The 22,240-nt window shown below is 42.5% G+C and overlaps 1 protein-coding gene across 9 annotated transcripts in view; it reads right to left on the bottom strand.

Moving 5' to 3' along the window:
* XYLB (xylulokinase) overlaps window positions 1-21,960 on the bottom strand; it is an 84,397-nt gene extending 62,437 nt beyond the window's left edge. For 2 of the 9 annotated variants that reach the window (XM_088150851.1, XM_025166733.2), the window contains exons 1-7: window positions 18,271-19,316; window positions 16,049-16,118; window positions 9,902-9,982; window positions 9,110-9,196; window positions 6,963-7,094; window positions 4,857-4,922; window positions 2,430-2,502 (exon numbers count right to left, since the gene is read on the bottom strand). In XM_088150851.1, the coding sequence (XP_088006977.1) occupies window positions 2,430-2,502; window positions 4,857-4,922; window positions 6,963-7,094; window positions 9,110-9,196; window positions 9,902-9,982; window positions 16,049-16,118; window positions 18,271-18,437 (676 nt within the window). In that variant the 5' untranslated portion in view covers window positions 18,438-19,316. Of the gene's footprint in view, window positions 1-2,429; window positions 2,503-4,856; window positions 4,923-6,962; window positions 7,095-9,109; window positions 9,197-9,901; window positions 9,983-16,048; window positions 16,119-18,270; window positions 19,317-20,623; window positions 20,749-21,741 lie in introns of those variants that run through there. The other 7 variants (XM_088150850.1, XM_088150846.1, XM_088150847.1 and 4 more) reach the window with 7 other exon arrangements.
* Window positions 21,961-22,240: the final 280 nt, after the last annotated feature.

Below are 22,240 nucleotides of genomic sequence, written 5' to 3' on the forward strand. Positions count from 1 at the left end.
CATATATACTTAGGGAGATGCACTTAATACACCTAGATAACCTTAGCTGATCTTCAAAAGTTAAGCAGGTTCAGATCTTGTTAATGCTTGAATGGCACACTACCATGAAACCCAAGAGCATGCTAGTCTACAAGGTTGAAAAAAAAATCTAGAAAAGGCAGTTAAGAAACCACTTCTTTATTGTTAGCAAGGAAGCCAGATAAGCGTGTCTGGGTATTCATCAGGAATCAGGCTCAAGAGGGACTCTAGCATTAATGGACAGAAATTTGAAGCTAGCAATCCTCATTTTTCTAGTGGCTTGGTTGCAGATTTGGGGCTGGCTGGGTCACCACTGAAAGACTCCTCAAGCATCATCAACCAGACGTCTTTCAATGTGTGAGAATGCAGTTGCCAGATTCTCAGACAACTTGGAAGGCACCAGATCTGGGAGGGCTTCTCTACCCTTTCCTTGTAGACCTTTAAATGAAATCATTCCTCTTCCGAGGGTCAGTCCCTTTTATAACTTCTGTGCAACACCAACCAGTGGATCAGAAAAGTAAGGTCCTTTCAAACAACCTCACCACACATCAGGGCCTATTCTGCCAAAGTAAAGGACTACAGTATTTCCCTGTTATTATTTTTTTTTAACAAATAGAACAATAAAGGAATAATGAAAGCCAGAGGCAAATTGGGTCACCTTGAGGATTCATCGGATAGTTTGGATTCGTGAGTAGGAAATTAACACATCTCCAGCCAGAAGAATGTTGCTTGTGGTTGTTTCAGAAAGGACAATACATCAAATGACACATTTAAGTTGATTAGTCTCAAGTTTCTCGCTTTGAAAAAAATCCACCCAGAATAAATGGAAATATGCCTAATGCTTTGGGGCACTTCTTTCCACAAAAATAAATAAAAATCAATCAAAAGAAGTACAAAACATTCTATAAGAAGAGATTTGCATCTCCTGGAAATGGCTTAAACTTCATTCCAGATTTTTGGTTTCTGACACAGGTTGTCTGGTGAAGTTTATTGGATTTTTTTATAGCGTTCTTTCCTACGAGAAATTCCCTCTTTAATTGTGGTTAAATACTGCCTGGGTAGCCACATTACCTATGCAAATGCTATGCACGATTCCTTCTTGGTCAGGAGTGGAAGCTAATTAGCAAAACCAGGGGAAGCTGGTTTGCGTCAAATGTAAGCCAAACAGTATTGGTGTCGTCCTTGGCTTTAGAAGTCATTACCAAAGATTTGATGATGGGCACTATCTTGGATGGCTTCAAAAGAGGATTGGATGAATTCTTGGAGTGATTCAGTAAGGGCTATTAGTCTCAATGTTACTTCTGGTTTGAAGGCAGCATGCCTATAAATACTAGTTGCAGAGAAAGAATAGCAAGAGAGGAGCGTGCTTCCATCTTCTGGTTGTGAGCAGAGACATCTGCTAGGTACTATGAAAAACAAGTGCTAGATTAGGATGGGCCCTGGACTGATCTAGCAGGCCTATTCTGATGTTCTTCTGTTCTTACAGAGTAAAAAAGAAACTGAAACCAAGAAGAATGGGTTCATTTAGGGTTTAAGACCCTAGAACACCATTTAGGGTTCTCCAGTTGGGCACTTCCAACACAATAGGGGAACAACACCAAGAAGAACAAAAGGAACAAGAAAAGGAGAACACTATTGCCATATACGACTGATATTTTAACGTGAAGCCCACTGCAGTACAGATGGTGTAAATAAATCATGGAAAGAAAATGAAATGCAATGAAATAAAAAAGGAGATAAAATTGATTATTGCAAATATCAAATACTAATTTTTAAAAAGTACATAAAGCAAGATAATTGTTTTGTGGGGCATTTGGACTAAAAAATTAACTCTTCTAGAAAGACACAAAGTTGGGGGCAGCCAGTCCAGACAGCTTGAGAGAGAGGAAGTTTGGCCAGAACTCTCCAGCTAACACATTTTGGATTGAGAGCTAGGGACTCAAACCAAAAAAAGAAGGTTGGTCCAGTGGGAGAAAAAAATGATTTGATCAACATGTATATTAATTAAAATTAAATGGACTTAGTGTTCAATCCTCAATTTAATCATTTTCCCCTTATGTCACATTAAAAAAATATAATCTGACAGCCTTTGAAGCTTTCTGAAGACCATGCTCAAGGAGAGTTTGGGGCCACATGGAACCCTGAACTCTCCAATTTTGTATGTCTGAACTAACCCCAAGTCAAGGTGGGACTTGAACCCAGGCTTCCAAACTCAGTTCATCTAATAAATCTGACCTACTTCACAGAGAGAATTTGAAGAGATTGACTTTATCTTTCAAGTACCAACACCATTTTTGAATGGCCTCTTTCAGGTCACCAAGAAGAGGACATCCTATTGTCTCCATTCTCTCCCACTAGTCAATATCGTACGTGGGGTTGAGCCCCTCAGAAAAAGAAGACAAGTCACTTACCATCACTATAATCTATGGGAGCATAAGCACCCAGGAAAAGGGAGGCTGCAAAGCTGCTGACCAAGGAAATTCTCTGGAGGAAGAAAAGAAAAGAAAAGGAACAAGGAAGCAAGGAAATAAACATACAACATTCATTTCTGTTTCATAGACAATCAAGAGCAGCCTCAAACGAAGTGTTTTGAAACACCCACTGGGTTAAGCAAGCACTTAAGATGTTGTTTTCAGAAAGAGGATTTGAGAGTGCTTAACTGTGGTAAGATCTTGCTTTGATTTTTTTGAGAGTAACAAAATCTGGCAAAGACTAAGCTGCCAGAAATCTCCCTCTCTCTCCCTTACACACACAAACACACGGATTTCCAAAGAACTGAAAAGCAAAACTTTGAAGGAGATAAGAATTAGTTCATCTTCTCTGTACCATTATATACTGGCAGGGAAGGGATAGGAGTCAGTTATATTCTTGGTACCTGTAATAAAAAGGATGGGAAGCAGGAAGATGGGAAAAAGAGCTTCTATTAGCTGGACAATAGATGTCTAAGAACAGAAGCAACTAGAGTCTTATGCTACAGTTGGATTTCCAAACTGTGCTAAGCCATAATGGGGTTTGATTTGGGGCAAAGTCAGCCATGGTGGTTTGCAAACCATGGTTGATGACTCATTGTACTGTGCAAGGCCAGCTGCCAGTAGTTTACTCTGCAAAACATGGTTAAACCCATGAGAAAGAGCAAACCAACCACAGTGCACAAACTCAACCAATATGAGACCAACTCCAATATTTTGGGACATTGGGATATACGTATGTATGAATGAATGAAAGAATGAATGAATGGATATGCATATGGTGTCTTTTTATGTTAGTGTATATATATACCCACACACAAGTGCTAAATATATGATTATAATCAGCTGCCATAATAAGGAAGTTTACCAAATAAATTGGCCCTTCTTCCTTTTCCCTTGGAGAGTGAACTGAACTGAAAAATGATGAGAGCAGCTAGAACATAACAGTATTTATATATTATTAAGACTGAAACACAAAGGATAGCTTCCTGCCCCCAAGGAGATTATAATTTTATAATCCTTAAATTATCGTACAGATCTTGTGTTTAATAAAAATATTTCAGACAAAGAGCAGTAAGATCAAAAGGAGGAAAACTAAGCAAGAGATCAAGCATATTGAGTCCACCCAGACATCATCCGTTTCTTGAACAGAGACATCTCCAACTTGGTGCCCTCTAGATCCATGTTTCTCAACCTTAGCAACTTTAAGATATGTGGACTTCAACTCCCAGAATTCCCCAGCCAGCTTTCAGCTCTGCTGGCTTCAAATTGTGGGATGTAAAGTTCAGCCACGTCCACAAGGGAGTCAGAAAGATGAAAACAGGTTTGTGACACAAGCCCGGCCCCTTTTGTATATACATTGTGATGTCACACAGGTATGCAAAAGGGGCAGAGCTTGTGACGACAGGCCACAACACAGCTTTCACCTAACAAAAGCTGCAGACTTCTGCAGACGTCATGGATAAAGTCCACCATATTCCAAGGACAGTCAATCGCTAAAGACTGTGCTGAAGAATGACATCTAAGAGGTTGTACCAACGACTTCATGGGAAAGATGGAGGGGAATGAAGGAAGAAAAAAAAGAAACAATTTAATAAACCCTGATTTATTCCCCTACTCCTAATCAGCACCCACAGAATCCAGATATTTTGTTGAAATAAACCACATATCATCTCAGTTGATGATATGGGCAGCCATACAATTTGAATAAATTAAATAATAAATAAATAACAATCATGCAAGCTTTGCCCTTAGATACTAGCATGCAATATCACAGCTCAAGTACAAAAGGGGTGGATTTGGCTCACGAACCAAATTTTGTCATTTGCCCCTATCCCGGCCCTCCGTGGACACCCGTGCACACATGCTGGCTGGGGAATTCTGGGAGTTGAAGTCCAGACATCTTAAAGTTGCCAAGGTTCAGAAATACTGCTGTAGATCAAAAGCTAATGCAGAGATGCCAACTTTCTTTGAAGTTTGCAGAGCATTTCAGAATTGCATTGCAAGAGACAACTGGACTTTTTTTTTTAAAAAAAAAAGGAAAATAAATCATCTGGTAATAGTCCCCATCTCTAGATTCTGACTGGGAGAAGGGATCACATCTAGAATTGCATTTCTAGCATAAAAGCATGACCTCAGTTAACAAAATAGCTAACATTAGGGATGAGATTAACAATGATGCAGAATCAGCAGCCACTTTTACTGAACCTTCTTCCATAGATCTCTTTTCTGTTTAATGAGGATTTTTTAACTGTTACCATATTTATGCTAATGCAATTTGTACCGGTATTGTGATAAGTTTCCCTTCCAAACCATAATAAAACCTAAATTAGTTATGATTCCCAATAAACGAGGAGAAGATTAGCAAACCTCAGTTTGTGAATAGACTTCAGGATTCTGGCTGTAAATCTTCGCTATCTGGTTTCCTGTAAAACGCTGAGAAAAGACAGGCAACCAGTACTTAGGAACACAAATTGTAAATCGAGTCAATAATAATTAACTCAGCATAATGAGTTCAGGACATTGCACCCTGGATATTTAATTTATTAAATGCATAACAGCAGTTGCTACTCAGATGCAATAGGCATAAAACAGACGGTAATGCATTGACGTGTGAATTTTTAACTCACCTGGAGTTAAAAAAGAAAACTGGAAAATAGTCTTACTCATAACAGCATATATTTCAGAAACAGTAGATCATGGAAATTGATATTCCTGGACATTTAGGCAAGATCTCAAAAACACACAGGAATGACTCATTCGCACCAGAGGTGAAAGGGAGCAACACAAGGGTGTGGATACCTGTAACGGTATGCGAGAATGACCTTGGGAGACAGGAGGAAGAGCTGCAGCCTAAACAACAGTCTGATAAATGAAATCTGAGCCCAAAGGAGGAGAGGTGGTGAAAGCATCTCAGAAGGGATCCTCCCTTGTTTTCGGGAAAGTAAAAGTAAAGGAGGGGAGTTATTTTCAGACTTGCCAGATTCTGTAACCTTACAATAAAGATAGTGTTAATATTCATGGTTGGTGTTTCTTGTCTGGACTACCTCAGAAGGCTGACATCAAGTCTTGCAAATCTCCACCCCCATGCCTCCTTCAAACTCAGATTTCTTTTATCAGACCGTTGTCTAGGTTGCATCTCCTCCTCCTGTCTCCCAAGGTCATTCCCACATACCATGACAAGACCAAGATCTCAGGCCACACAGCACGCTCAGACAGCTGAATTTCAGCAGGACACTTTGAAGGCCTTGGGGGGAGTCTGTGGGAGGTGGAAGTGGTTTGTCTCCCAGATCCCTCCCACTCACATTCCCACTCTAATCCTACCCTGAAAAACTAACCAAAAAAATCTGAACAGTTCGATCCTGCCTCTTCCAGTTTCCTTATTGTACCACCAGACAGTTTCCTGTGATCTTCCAGAAGGTTAAGAGGCCAGGTTGCAGGTCCTGATCCCTTAGGAATCACCCCACTCCTACTGCGGTGGTTAGAGCAGTGTTTCTCAACCTTGGGAACTTTTAAGATGCGTGGACTTCAACTCCCAGAATTCCCTAGCCAGCATGGCTGGCTGGGGAATTCTGGGAGTTGAAGTCCACACCTCTTAAAGTTCCTAAGGTTGAGAAACACTGGGTTAGAGTGATGGGCCAGAACTAGGTTCAAGTCTATCGTCATTGGGTGGTTTTAATTAGTTGCTATCTCATCACCTGAAGGACAAGGACAAAGTCTCGTTTGAGGATCTGAAGGACGAGGACATTTCTATTTTACTTCCTTTCTACGGAATCTGCAAACAGTGCTGTTTTCTTTTGAGTTTTAGTCCTAATTAGCGTGGAGTTGGAAGGTCCACTTAAAATCTAGTTGCAATGTTACTCAGATTTGGAAATCATTACTGAGGATTTTCAGGGCTACAGTCCCTTCAAACTAATTTTTTTCCTACCAACTTCTGCCAGTATAACTGCTTTCTTAAAGTTGCCCATTCATTTTATTCCTCCTCTCACTTTCGCTCCTCCATTAGGGAGAACATCAGCTACTATCTAAATCAAAATTATGTAACCTGAAGCTACAGACCACACGTGCAAGCTTCTAACAAATTTAAGCTTTTATTATAAGAGGAAAGGGAAATGATTAAATAGAATGGGAATTGTGGAATTTAAAAGATTTGTTTTTAGTTTTAATTGCGTTTTAGTGTAAATTAGAGCGAGGTTGGTTTTTATCCTGCCCCATCTAGTTTTGAGGGAGTACGACTCCATAGTCCAACACTCAAAGGTTTAGCGTGGATCTCAGTCTGCAAATATTTGTGAGACCTGATTTAGATTTAGATTCCTTCACAGAGCTCAACGCCTACCCCACCCCACTGCACCCCGTTTTGTCCTCCCCACAAAAGTATGTACTTTATGGGAGCAAGACTGGAAAAGAAGTCTTAATCAATGTTCACAGTAGAACTTCTTGGTCATCTTCTCTACTTTCTTCTCCAACAGCTCTCACCTCATAAGCTCGGGAGCCAGTGATGTCAGCTAGTTTCTGAGCCCCACCAACACTTTTTTCCAGAGAACTACACTGGGCACTTGTGCTGGAATCCATCCAAACTGGACTGTTGCTGACAGAAAAACAACTCTGCTGGAAACAAGGGGAGGGAAAAATAGCAGAACAGCCAATGAAGTCAAATAGCAACATCAGTCCGTCTTGCTTCCATACAGGAAGGTATAACTACGGTGCAGAGGAAATACTTTTAACGGGGCAAAACAGTCACCATTTTATTACTCTCTAGTTTGAGGCATTCAAGCCACAGGAAAACATTGCCAGAGGTTGCCTAAGATGAAGCAAGGTTGGGCTTCCAAAAGACAAATATCCAATACAATCCTCCCAGTATCAGCAGAGGAAGAAGATGCTTAAGATTTAGTAACTAGGTTGGAGTTGGGCTGTGAAAATGAGAAAAGTCCAAGCATCCCATTTAACCATGGCTTGCTATTGTCATGGATGGCCAAGGCTAGGCCTCCAAACCATGGTTCTGCACAACTTAGGTAATAAACTGGCAAGGCTAAAGGTTGTGGGATACCCAGAACTTTACCCCATCTCTTTTGGTGATAAGATGATGTTATGGGATGTTATTAAGCTGTTGGTACCTAAGTTGTGTTAGGAAGCCACAGTATATTTTGATGGTAAGGGGTGTTTTTAATGGCATTGAGCGACCCAAGTAAGATGCCTCTTCTGTACTGCAAAGGCAGCATGGTGCCACCGCAACACAAGCTCTGCCCATCTAGCATATGCCTTGTGATGTCATAAACGCATAAGAAAGGGGCAGAGCTTGCATCGCAACATTGCAATTACCATTTTAATAAAAGCATCAGATCCTGGGGATGCTTCTCTTTGGAATCTTGGGATTGGGTGATAAAAACTGCAAAAAAACTTTATTTTTGCAGTAAATAAAGACTTGTTAAAACTAGGAGATTCTAGAGCAGTGTTTCTCAACCTTGGCCACTTTAAGATGTGTGGACTTCAACTCCCAGAATTCCCCAGCCAGCCATGCTGGCTGGGGAATTCTGGGAGTTGAAGTCCACACATCTTAAAGTGGCCAAGGTTGAGAAACACTGCTCTAGACTAAACCAGTTTGGCTCTAAATCAGTGTCACGCACGTTCATTCATAAATCCAAACGCACACAAACTTTATGTGTTGGGGCAGCTGGCCATTCTAAATGGATGAATTTTGTGGATAACCGGGAGATTCCTGCTATCCGTTCCTAATCAACCATTTATCTGGTTGATAACCATTTACTTTATTTACTACATTTTTTAATTCTACCAGTTACCGAAATCTCTCGTTGGTTTACAACAGAAACATCAAGTTAAGTTAAAACCAAAAATATGTTTTAAAAAATCAAATCAACACCGATTAAAAGCCAGCTCCAAAAGGGGTACTTTGAGGGCTTAAATTTAAAATGCCATCAAAGAAGTAAAGTCAGCAGGAAGAACTTCTGAAGAGGTGTGAGGGCTACAGAGATGGTTTGATCCTGAGTCCTTGCAAGCGAAACCCATAGTAACTGCAGATCCACTTCCTCAAGTATTCTTTGAGAATATTCTGTATTTAAGAATCATTTCACTTCTATCACCCTGTGATTCTCTCATTTACTGAGTAAATTTGACTCAGCGTCTCTTAGTCCCAACATTAACTTCATTTTTTTGAATAAACGTGTCTGTGTCTGAAATGCAAGTCCGCAAAACTGATTAATCATATTAAGAAGATAAGTTGGTCAACTGTTTAGATCAACCATATTTGGGCTGCAAACACCACTAGGTGAAAGTAAAAAAGAAATTAGGGTTCATTTCTTCCCTGATCTCTGGAAGCCATGTGGATTTTTGCAGATATGGCTTACAACCGTGAAATCAGTATTAATTTGTCTATTTTATGGTAACAAGGGCAAGAAACAGTCCATTCCCCCCTGCTCTTTTCTTCCTCAAGGGCTAAGTAAATGTGAAAAGTATCACATTTCTGTATGTAAAGGAAAACACAAATACATTGTGCGTATTTGTTCTTAGCTAAGAAAAATATAAAGGTTTCCTAAGATCAATCAGTATTAAGGTCAGTGAGCAAGAACAAGTTCTAACTTCCTCGAAAAACCACTGGAGAGGGTTACCTTCAGTGACTGATGTAAAGGAAGAGCAGGTGATAAATTCTGCAAAACAGAGCTCGCTCCTTCTTTCCAATAGACACTTCCATGTTGCTGTTAAGTTATGGAAAATAGAGAGAGGTCTCATACTGTGATTCCCATTAAATGTTAATAAACGTGCATACTACTAGCACTGAAGAAAGTGTAGCAAAAGTGAGATTAAGACGATTATTTACTGTTCAAACCAAAGGCTTTTTCTAACATTGCCTTTTCCATTTGCTATTATAGTTATATATCAGGACCAAAATATCTTTTAGAAAAATTCTACAACCATTCCATTAACTCTGACAGACACACACACACACACACAGTGGTTCACCTGGAACAGTTTATTTAAACGTATACACACACGCGCGTGTGCACATACACACACATGCTGAGAATCTCAGCTAAAACAAAAACAACAAAATTAAAAAAAAATTAAAAACCCAAATCAACAAGTTTTTATTACTTAGAAACTAGAAATGGTAGTTAGCATCTCAGATTCCAAAATGGATTTTACTGTTCAGAGGTGGGAATTAAATGAATTACAAATTAACATCAAAAGCAGACATGCGGCACATTTAAAAAGGCCTAAAACTATGCAAAGAAGTCCTAAACTACATAATTTCAGAGTTTGATTACAGATAGATAGATAGATAGATAGATAGATAGATAGATAGATAGATAGATAGATAGATAGATAGATAGATTTAAACTGGAAATACATAGAGCCCAAAGCATCTGTTTCCCACCACCACTGCCTTCCTTTTAACCAACCTGCCCAGCTCCAGACAAAGCTTTTACAGTGGAGAAATTAAAGCCCGCAGACTTCATCTTTTCCAAAATCAGATCCAGGGCCTAGAAAAAAAACAAATCTGTTGCATGGTGACTGCAGTATTCTTGGAAATTTGGAGATCTCACCAGTCTCAGAAATGAACAGAAAAGAGATGCCTGCAGTCCAGGGGCATCCACAAGGGGGGGCTAAAAAAAATCAAAATGGCGGCCACAACCATGCAATTGAAGCCCTGCCCCCTTTCTATATGCATCGTGACTTTTTTTTTTAACCAGCACCCCCCGCATAAGACCCTGGTTGGGATACTGTGGTTGTACAAACTCCTGGGTACCACCTCTGCTCCATGAGTTGTACAGGTTGCCAGTTGGCTTCTGAGGGGACTTCAAGGTCATCGCCAATAAAGTCCTTCATGGCCTGGAACCAGGTTATCTGTGAAACCATGTCTCTACTGTTTTACCTCTTCGTCTTATTACATCTAGTAGCACAGGTCCCCATCATTAAAGTTACGTGATCTTCTGGGACCTTGGAGACATGCAATGGTGGTGACCACATCTACCCTGGGAGATAGCATCCACCCCCAAAGACTAGACAGCCCCAACTTTATGGTCATGTAGGCAGCCCTAAAAACACCGCAGTTCCAATAGCCCCAGGGTAGGACACTTTGCAACCCCACCCTGACATTGCAATTTTATTCTTAGTGTTGCCTTCCCTAATACAGCAGTAGATCTTGGGGATTTTCTTGTTCTTGCTCTCATTTGGCTGCTTGCTTTATTGGTTTAAATGGTGCATAGACGCTTGGACTAAGGCAGATTAGAATCCAAACAAATAAACACTGGAATAAATCACCCAGCACAGGGGATCAAGAGAAGAGCTTTAACTCCAACGAGCCCCAGGATCGTTCTAGGTTAAGCTAATCTCCCCAGTCAGCCATATTGTGTCATCACAGAAGGACGGACAGAAGAGCTTTGCAATGTGACCCAAGTCATCTGCTCTTCTCCTTCTTTCCATATTAAGGCCAGCTCCAGTCCCTCCCTCTCCTTGCCTAGCCTTTGCTCAACTGAAAGCAGAACAAGCTTTCTGGAAGTTTGAATTCGGCCGAACCAGAAGGATGCCCAGCAACAGCGGCAAGATGGCAAGGCTACGGTGAAATGCCAAGGTAAAGATCATTCCCACAGCCACACAACCTTTGAAAGCAAGTGCTTGCAGGGAAAAGCAACCATGCTAACATCTGTACAGTTCAGCTGTGCAGATTTATAAAGGCTTATGGCCAAAATCCAACCATCTGTCGGACGACACTGAGTGCAGCCAACATCAAATCAGCGAGATGGATCTGCACCAGTGGAGCACTGGAGCCAAGGGGTGAACACACATTTTTATTTTTGGGGGGGAAAGGGTATGTTTCATTAGGGAATGTTCCTCAAACACCTGCTTTCTTTGCCCTTGCACTGTACACGTGCTTACAGCAGCTATCAATTGTGAGTTTTTTCAGTGGGGGAGGTGTCTACCTTATTTCAAAGAAAAGGGATAGAGAGACATTTATAACTAGCTAGGAATGTAATCTCATATACAGGTGGTCCTCATTTAATGACCATTTGTTCAGCAACCATTCGAAGTTACCACCACGCTGAACAAGTGGGACTTATGACCGGATCTCGTATTTACGGCTATCCCAGCGTCCTGCAGTCATGTGATCGCAATTTGCAACCGTCCCTGCCAGCTTCCCACAAGCAAAGTCAATGGGGAAGCCAGCAGGAAGTCGCAAGTCATAATCATATGAGGTCATTGCTTAACAACCTGCACAATCCTCATTTAACAACAGCAACCAGGATTGCCGGAACTGCCATTGCTAAGCAGCACAGTCACGTGGTTTTTCGACTTACAGCTGTGTTACTTAACGATGGAGATTCCGGTCCCAATTAGCATTGTTAAATGAGGACTACCTGTACCAGAAGTGATCTTCCATGTTTTAGGGACCAAAGGTATTCTTCCCCTAATGAATTTGTTGGGCTTCAGCAATTCCTCCTATATTGCCTCTAAAATTTGAGGGCAAACTACTTGTTTGCTTATTTATTCATGGCAGTGTTTCCAACCTTGGCATTCCAGGTCTGGGCTTCAACTCCCAGAATTCTCATCAATGGCCATGCTGGCTGTGGAATTCTGGGATTTGAAATTCACAACCCTGGACATTGCCAAGGTTGAGAAACACTGATTTAAGGCATTTGCAAAACTGCCCAACTCACAATTTATGACTCTGGTTGGCATACACCAACAAAACCAATCAAAACAAAAAGTAATACAAAACCAATATATAAGCACAATCAGCTGCATAGCCACAGCTGGAAATGCAGGTCTTACCAACCATTCAGCAACGGTTCAAAGTTGCAACAGCACTGAACAATGCTTATGACTAGTCCTCGAAGTTCCAGCCGTCACAGTGCCCCCACGGTCACATGATCACAATTAGGGTGCTTGGCAACCAGCTCACACTTATGATAGTTGCAGCATCCTGCGGTCGTGTGATCACCATTTGCAACCTTCTCTGCCAGCTTTCCACACACAAAATCAATGGAGAAGCTGGCAGGAAAGGTTACAGGTCACTCTGGTAAGTTCCCCCTGGCCTTCCTGCCCACTGAGCCACATCTTCCTTCCTTTGGCCTCCCTGCACTCACACCGCACTGCAGCACCCTCCTCCCTGAACTCACATGCAGCCTGCGCTGGGCCTCCCAGAGCCTCTCTCACTCCCCCGAGGCACCCCCTACACTTCTTACCTGGGACTCCCTCCACTTTCTGCTTAATGACTTGCACTTCTTGGGCTTACAACAGCAACCTGGACTGCCTGGACTGCTGTCGCTAAGCGATGCCGTCACATGACCACATCGTTTAGCGACAGCAATCCCAGTCCCAATTGCTGTTGCAACCCGAGGATTACCTGTATTCCCTCTCCTAACATAATGGGCTCAATTGCTACCCTAGCCCAATGCACAGGAGAAAAGCTGAGTTTTCACGAGTAGGGTCAGGACCTCCCATAATTTGGAAGGGAGTTTATTCCAAAGGACAGGCACAACAATTGGGAAGCCATGCCTCCTAGGCCCCATTAGGTGACACTAGTTCAGAGAAGAGACCTGGAGCATGCCCACTCTGCACGGGATGAGCAGAAATAACCAGAGATAGGTGGTCCTGCAAATAACCCTGCCCTGTGCCATCTAAGGCTTTATAGGTAATAACCAGCATCTTGGCTTGCACCCAGAAGCCTACTGGGAGCCAGTGCATAAATGACCCTACAAATAGCCATGTCAGGCTTTATAATAGTCATCACCTTACAATTGCACCATTTTTGTCAGCCCCAACATATAGATCAACTCCAAATTAAGACTAAAACTACTTTTATTAAGAGCTGCTACACTAACAGAATCTTGCAAGACTGATTATGCTTTACTTCCTCCTTTTCTTATACTCATGTGAATTAGGAGAGTGTCTTCATAATTTGGGCTTAAGCCATGTTTCCCCCCTTGTTGCTTGGGTATGGATCCTCCCTCTCCATCAAGGCCATCCTCTTTACTCTCTACAATTTTGTACAATTGTAAACATGGGGAGGTGGGGGGTGTTTGTTATGTAGTTAGTCATGCCCATTTTCCAGATGTAGCCAGCTTCTGGGTGTGGGTCCCCTGGTATACTCCAGGAAAATTCAGCTGGGAAAAAGAGATGCCCATCTCTGCCATGTGTATTTACTCTACAATTAGGCCACCTTTTGGAGCCAGGCACATCTTAAGGTTTGAGAACCTGTAGTTAGTTGTGACTATGCCATGCTCTCATGGCTGCCAGAGGGAGCACGGCGTAGTCACAAACCATCCCTGTACCAGAAGGGAAACTATCCTCCAAGAATATTAATTAATTAATTAATTAATTAATTAATTAATTCTCAGCCAACCCAGAGAGACTTTCACGGAGCTCAAAGGCATTCCTGTGAGCAGGTATGAGACTAGAGATTACTCCTTTGCTTTGCAGCATTAGTTAATTCTTTTCAACTAAGGCAATCTTTAGGGAAAAAATTAGGTGGGACAGAAAACTTGGAGAACATCAAGAGGTTTGGAGAGATGTTGGTGTTTACTGGCACCATATTGCCTCCCCAGGAGACTAGATTGACAAAGAAGAATCTTCAGAGAAATTTCTCCTTCTCTCTCAAAAAAAAAAAAATGCCTCCAAGATTTAAAGTATCAATTGAACAAGATCACATAAACAAGAAAAAAATGAAAGGCAAAGCAGTTTATCTTCCATTAAAAAAAAAAAGGAAACAGTGTTTATGATTAAAAATTGGAAACGACCAATGAAGCTTTGATAGGAACTAAATGGGGAAAGGATGTAATTATGCGAAAATTCCATTTCAGCCGAAGCAATGTTGACATCATTTTTGAATTATCACAACTGCTATGTTAAACAATAGTATAAAATGCAACTATTTAAAGAAATAGGGAAAACTGCATCATCAAAGGAAATCTCAAGAACATTCAGAGATAGTAAACAAGCAAATTATAGATTGTCTGACAAACGTAATAGTGTCTTGTATAACCCAATTTTAATAATGCTGAACTAAGTATCATCTAATGACACAGATAGCGTCAAGCAGCCAATTATTGAAATCTATGGCAGCTCCTAATTAAGGAGAGGAGAAATGCCATTCCTCCAGACTCAGTACTCACAGAAAAAAAAATATTTCACAGCCTGCCTTCACAACTGCTAAGGAAAAGAAGCTTGTAAGGGAAGTTCCTAAAGCAAGCTGAAGCCATCTCTCCATCTGGGGGTGGGTGAGTATCTTAATGCATTGGGGTTTCCTTCCATTGGCAACAATCTCCCATCCAGGCCTACCAAACTGTTCACCCACCACGATAAACACAAATCCATGTCTCCATGTGTTTGGTCCAGATCTTCTGGTTTTCATAGCCCCAAGAAGGCAGGAAAACCAGAAGTTTCAGCAAGATTCTAATGGGTGATCACTCATGCATTAGTAGATATCTTACTATCTACAGTGCTGGAAGAAAAATATTGTCGTACTCAAACCCAGGAAGTTTTATCCATGCTTGGATGAAGCTATCAAAACAGTTGATCATGTGTTACTGTCCTTTTTACTACAGCTGGTGCTCCATGCCAATAACTCAGTTCCTTATTGAGTGTTTAGGTCAACACCTGAAGAGGAAGTAGAACCTTTTCAATGAGAAGACCAGTCAACTTACATCCCCATGAAAATAGCTAAATTCTGTTCTATTAGTGAGATATTAAACCACAGTAGTGTAAAGCAGTGTTTCTCAACCTTGGCAACTTTGAGATGGGTGGACTTCAACTCCGGAATTCTGCTAGCTGGGGAATTCTGGGAGTTGAAGTCCACACATCTTACAGTCACCAAGGTTGAGAAACACTGGTGTAGAGTGTACAAACAAAAATTTATTTCTTGTAAGTTGGACCAGATATAATGCTGGTTTAAAACGAAATATGCTATGCCCCAACTGAGTTCTAAGTGATATCTTGGAATATTCTTTGTTCAAGAGCTACCATTGCCTGATCTTGTCCCAGCTGCATCAGTGTCTCCCTTGAGAATCCCAACTTGTGTAATTTGTCATTTATTTCAGGTTTCCAAGAGGAATTAATATTTACCTGACAGGATAAAAGTATCAGACTCTGAGGCTGAAAGTGGGCTTTTAGCCAATAGCTGAATATAGGTAGCCATGTCCTCATTTCTATTTTTATAAATCCTGCCTCCAAACCTAAAGCAGTGCTGGGCACACATTTTGCTACTTGGAATAACTCTCTTAGGAAACCCGTTTGAATTCTTTCTCATTTCTCATAGTTGACACCTGGACTGAACTGTGCTCCAGAGAGGAGCATCTCGGCTTCAAAGCAGCTGGTACGTACTGGGCTCCTTTCAAGAAAAAGAAAGAGAATCCAAACTGAAAATCCACAGTATCCTGGTTTTTCCAAAGGTTAGGGACTCAGAAATAGAAATAGTTACATACCATAGCGGTTCTCTCTTTCTGGCCAGCAAAGAGTCCGATGGATTTCTATTGCATAGATCTAAGCAAATTCACAACATGACTTATTCAAAAAGGCACTGGCAATGTGAACAAAAGATTAGTTCTTACCTTGACCCACATTAACACAGGAGAAGACACAGATAATCTGTCATCGTGTACATAAACACCACCTTGAGTGCTGCAGGAAACACAGTATTAAAGCAAATAGCATTACAGTAACTTGTTTTTCTGCTCTGGGTCTCCCCAAACACAATTGTCTAATGATCAGAGAACACAGACTTGTGCCTTCTTGTGAATAAGAGGGACAGCTAAGCTTACAATTTCCAACTGCTGAAAAAAATGCGTATGTTCCCTTCTCCTATTATAACGCTGCTACAATATACAGAAATACAGGTAGTCCTTGCTTAATGACCACAACAGGGAGCAGAAAATTCGTTGTTAAGCAGGGAGGTCATTAAGCGAGGCATCACATGACCACATCTGACTTTACAACATTTTTTGCAGTGGTCATTAAACAAATCATGCAGTTCCCCATTGATTTTGGTTGCCGGAAGCTGGCTAGGAAGATTGCAAATGGCAAACACATGACCCCAGGACGCTGCAACCATCTTAAGTGCGAGCTGGTTGCCAAGCGCCTGGATCGCAATCACGTGACCGCAGGGATACTGCGACAGTGGTAAATGCGAGGACCGGTCGTAAGTTATTTTTTTTGGTGCCGCTGTAACTTCAAACAGTCACTAAATGAATGGTCATTAAGCGAGGACTACCTGTGCTATTAGTAAGCAGCTTTGAGCCACTAAATAAAATCAAAGAGCCATTTTTTTAAGCCAATACACATTTGGACACTCTCACAGGCACCAATTCTGATGCTTGGATATAGCCACGATATTCCTGCTTTAATCATTCTGCAATCCACACTACAATCCTCCCCAACCGGGTGCCTTCCGGAAGAGCTAGGACTGCAATTCTTAGAATGCTTAGCAAAAGCCCATGGAGGCTGAGAATTTTGGAAGTTGCAGTTCCAATGTGTCTGGAAGCATCAGGTTGAAAAAAGCTGATGTCAAGACAAGAGAAGCTGAGTAGGTTCAGCCAATAAATCTTCAATAGGATAAAAATGATGCCATGTAGGAAGCATCTAAGACTGATTACGCAAGTGCCAAAAAGACTAAAGCAGCAGTTATACACAATTCCAAACCAACTTTGGAAAACATAACACAGAAATCTGCAAAGAACTGCACATCTTCCAGCCTCCAAAACTTTCGTAGAGGAATAGCATTATTTTGATCCCTCTAAAAGAGGGATGAAAAACATGTTTTTTTTCACCTGCTCCTACCATAGGAGGATGTGAGAATTGAGAAGGACAAAATATCTTACTCAGGCAGAGAAGAGGGCTTCTTCCCAAGTATTGTTTGTTGTTTCCAATGGGCAACAGAAAAGAGTTATTGATGTTCTTCTTAGCATTTGTACCTCTTGGATGCAAGGCCCGCTTGTTTTGTGCTCACCTGGTTCTTATAGTATAACTATCAATGAATGATGTGATGAGGGGTTTTGTCTGGCTTGTCACGGAGTCTGGCAAGAGTGACAAGAGGAAGTGACTGGCCCAGTTGGCTTCTAGGCTTAAGCGAGGACTCAAACTTAGGTCTCCCTGTTCTAGCACCTTCCCCACTAGACTATCCTGGCCATTGGCTGAGAGGAAGTTGCTGGCCCAAGGTCACTCAGCTGGCTTCCATGACTAAGACAGGGCTAGAACCTGGATCTCCCTGCTCCCTATCCAGCACTTTCCCCACTAGACCACACTGTCTCTGAGAAGAAGTGACTGGATCAAGATCACCCAGCGGCTAGAACCTGGGTCTCCCCACTCCTGGTCCAGCACCTTCACAACTACACTGTGCAGTGTAACTGGGGAGCATATTAAAGTATTTCAATAAATAATTAAATAAATGCTGGGTCTTGGGCAACAGAGAACCATAATTAAGGAAAAAGATAAAGAGAATGGGAAGAAAGAAACCTCTAATCTGGAACTATATCCTCTCAGTAAAGTAATCCTTCTCCTTAAGAAGTAATAATACAAAATACCAATAAATATATATTCAATACATATTTACTGAGCCTTCAGGAATGGGCAACATAAAATAAATAAATAAATATGTAAATAAATATTGAGATTGGAATTCCCAGAATTCCAACCAGCTAGACCTTCTGATTGGGAATCCTGGGACTTGCCATTCCAACACATCTGGAAAATGCCTAGATAAAGAAGAATGAGCTAGTGTATATCAGCTGTGTATATCAGTTAGACCAAGGTATGGCACAAGGGAAGAAAAACGTACCCAAATTCCGGGAGATCTTTGTCAAAATTAATATTGTCCTCATGGATGACTCTCAACTGTTCATCGACCGCAATTACTTTCAGCTGGAGAAAGAGCATGTTATTAATTCTAAATTCAGAAGAAGCAATCATTTCTACATGATCAGTCACTAGAAATTGCCACTTCATGCTGCCTTCTTCCTACGATCACAAAGCATGGATCATTGATTAATGTCCTATTTCCCGGGTGCAAATTAGAACCTCACTAAAAAGAGATTGAAATCCCCATGATTAGTCTGGAGAAATATCTCACCATTTCCTATCGGTGTCCCCAGGCTTTGTTTCTGCATGATCAAGCTCTTATTTTACTATTGCTTTTCACAAAACCCAATTTTAAAAACATCAATTCATGGTAGACAGCTGGCTATTCTTTTTTCCTGCTTGTTTCAAGAGAACAGAAAATGACAGCCTCGGATGCCACTATGGTGGGGATTTTTTTACAAAATACTGTGAAAATAATTTAATACCTGCTTTCACCTTTCCTTAACTTTGCACAGAACTCTAGCTTATGTTATTCTACCATTCTGAGCAATCACACCTGTTGGCCAGACAGGATGAGGAATCTGCATGTTCCCATCCCAAAACATTGCAGAAAATCTGTCAAATAAATCCTACATTTCTTAACACTAACAAACTCTGCCATGTTGGATAAGCCCAATGTATCCCGTCCTGAAATGAGGTCAGAGACTTCATAGGTGAGCATATAAATTGAATATAAGGCAAATATTATCTCCCAGTGCAGAGATCCCATTTCAGAGATGAAACCTGCCCCATCACAGGAACCAAGAGATTTGGTTCATCTACATCCCTGAGACAGGAAAAGAGGAGGCCGCTCTCAAACGGTTGCCCTCCCAGCAAACGGTGAGTTTGGTGGTCCCTAGAGAACATCAAGAAAGTCCCTAAAGAACACCAAGAAACGTGGCTCCTTTTTCTTCCAAATATAGTTCATTTTAATGTGACAGAGAAACTTAAAGATGGTGAGGAGCTGAAAGCTACTGAGATCAAAGGGGACATCACCTCCTGTCCCTCAGGCTGAGGGATCCTCAGACCTGCCATCAGAAACTGCTGAACATGGAGTGAGGGGGTCCTTTGTGTGCCTTTGATGGCATTTCCTACTCAACAGCAGCAACAATGAAGCTTCTCTTGGGCCAGGGTATCTCCACCCCGGGTACAGCTGGTTGTCACTCCTCACAAACATTTGTCCTGGCTGCCTGGAATTTGGATATGGATCAAGGCAATTGCTGGAAGAAGTGGGTTGCTCATTTTCAGTAGGCAATAAACAAGTGCTTCTCAACCTTGGGAACTTAAAGATGTGTAGACTTCAACACGACTGGCCAGGGAATTCTGGGAGTTGAAGTCCACACATCTTCAAGTTCCCAAGGTTGAGAAATACTGCGATAAACTGTCAGTGTGGGAAGTACAAAAAATTAACTGAAGTTTCAGGAGCCATCCATCCACTGTCACTCAGCAGTGAGATGGGCGGTGACAAATTTGAAATACAAATTAAATAAATAAATAAAATGGGGTCTGCTGCAAAAACAGACTGGGCTTAAGGAGCACTAATGAAATTGAGAGTACAGAGAAGGGAATTCCCCCCACCCACCCATTGGAAAAAAAAATGACCACAAGGCCCAGAATTCTGGGCTGGTAGGAAAGAGCAATTCTGCAGTAAACCAACTGAAGCCTCAATGTCCCAGATCTAGCCTATTCGTCTTAGGGTCTCCAGGGGTCTCCTATCCAAGTTCTAACCAGATCTGACCCTGCTTAGCTTTTTTCGAGATCAGCCCAACCGGCCCTTCCATTTACCGTTAAAATTAAATGAGCTGCATGCAGTTAATATAATGATTCCCCAGCCATGGATTTAATATTTTCGGGAGGGCTCCTGAGGCTGCATATGGCTGAGCCTTCCTGGTGTGAAACTGAGTTAGATGCTTTGCACAATTATTTGTAATTGTGCCATCTGGATATTCTCTTTGGGTAAGACAATTGTGGATTCTTTTAAAGTACACGATACACAGCCTTCAGAGAGAGAAAGAGGTTTACATAACCTCTCCTTCAAACAAGATCCAAAATCTATGTCCGAGAGGAAAATGTATCAGGTGACATGCGCTTTCTCTATAATTTTAATTTGTTTTGGGCTAATGGATAATGAACTGCTAAAAAATCTACACCCCACAAGTGAATTCCATAGTTAACCTTTGGTTCCTCATGTTGCAACTCAGCGAATTCAAGTTGGGTTTGCTTTTAGATAGAGTTGTAAAACTTCAACAAGTCTTAAAAGGGCTCGTATCCACACTTTGCAGGGTTTGCCTTACCGGAGGATAAAAATTCTTTTTAACGCATGAAGTTCACCCCTTCTGAACAAAGGGGGAGTACTTTAAAATTCACATGCCACCTTCAGAAATTTTCCAAGCAGCGGTAACGATGCTTCTGTGGAACTCTCATTTAACCCAGTGAGAAAAAAATCTCCAATTAATACAAGAAATATGCATTTGCAGATATAAATTCAGTAGCAGGATTGGCTGCAACATCTGTTGAGATCCAGTGTCTGGCTGCACCCTAACGTGTCAAAAATAACAGTGCAATCCTCTAGATCAGTGTTTCTCAAACTTGGCAACTTTAAGACATGAGGACTTCAACTCCCAGAATTCCCCAGCTGGCCATGCCAGCTGGGGAATTCTGGGAGTTGAAGTCCACAGTCTTAAAGTTGCTAAGTTCGAAAAATACTGCTATACATAGAAGCTGAGCAAAGGATTATACCCTAAAGAAATTCTCATCTGAATCTCCCCTCCTAATAAAAGTTGCAATCTTATGCACAGGCCTTAGCATGGCTGAAACCAGAGCACAAATCTCAGCACAAACCCTAACAACTTTCCTCCATCGTCGTTTGATCTTAACCCACATTAAGCCAAAGGCTAACCATTCCCTTTCTGACTGAAGGACCTGGAAAAAATGCAAAATTCCCCGCTAAGCCTGTCCGACAGAGAGGGAGCCTGGGATAACAGCCTCAGTGCACTGAACATGTGCAAAGGGCGTTTGGGGGAGGAGGGGGGTCCGGCCCAAGCTCCCCGGGGGGACACCCAGTTGAGGAAGGGCTAGAATCAATGGAGGGAGAGAAGAGAAGATCTTGGGCATCTGCGGGGAACTTGGCAATTTTCTCCCCAAAATAAAATGAGCTGCAGTTTTTTTCCGGCTGCTCCTTGAACCAGCCTTCCCCGAGCAAACAGCCCCCGGGGGCGTCGGGCTCCAATTCCCATCCCGCGTGCCGGGGATGATGGGAGCGGGGCTCCGAAGCGCCGCAGCGGCGCGCTCGGTTCGGTCCGGTCCGGTTCGCCGCCCTGCTCCGCGCGCGCCTGGCACGGCCGGGCCCCGCGGCTGCCGCCGGAGCAGCGTCCCTTCGCGGCCCGCCCAGCGGCCGCCTCCCGCTCGGTACCTGCTGGGTGCTGAAGTCCCACCCCAAGCAGCAGAGCCCGGGAGACGCGGCCATGACGGCTCCGCTTCCTCCTCTTCGCGCGCGCGGTGGGAGCCGCCCCGGGCGACGGGGAAGCTGCCCCGGGCCGGGCCGGGCCGGGCCGGGCCGCCGCCTTTGCAGCGCCAAGCGCCGCGCCCCCCGCTGGCTGCGCTCTCCGGGGCAGGGCGCAGGGTCCGCACTGACCCCCCCGCCTCGCTCCCTCCCTCCCTCCCTCGGCCGACCCGCCTGCCCCCTTCGGAGTTTGCAGCAGGGCTTTCGGCGTTCACAGCCCGCCTCTCAGAGGCTGGACGGGCTCCCGGCGCTCGCGCGTAAAAGGGGATGGGCGCGCCCAGCCTCGCCTTCCGATCCGTTTGGAGCAATGCAAGAAGCAGGCGTTAAAAAAACGAACATAAAATCTATCTATCTATCTATCTATCTATCTATCTATCTATCTATCTATCTATCTATCTATCTATCTATC

The sequence above is a fragment of the Python bivittatus genome, unplaced genomic scaffold, assembly GCF_059951505.1.
Source record: "Python bivittatus isolate LINGU-HERP-01145 unplaced genomic scaffold, Pbiv_v1 ctg000610_np1212, whole genome shotgun sequence".
In the NCBI taxonomy this organism is placed as follows: Eukaryota; Metazoa; Chordata; class Lepidosauria; order Squamata; family Pythonidae; genus Python; species Python bivittatus.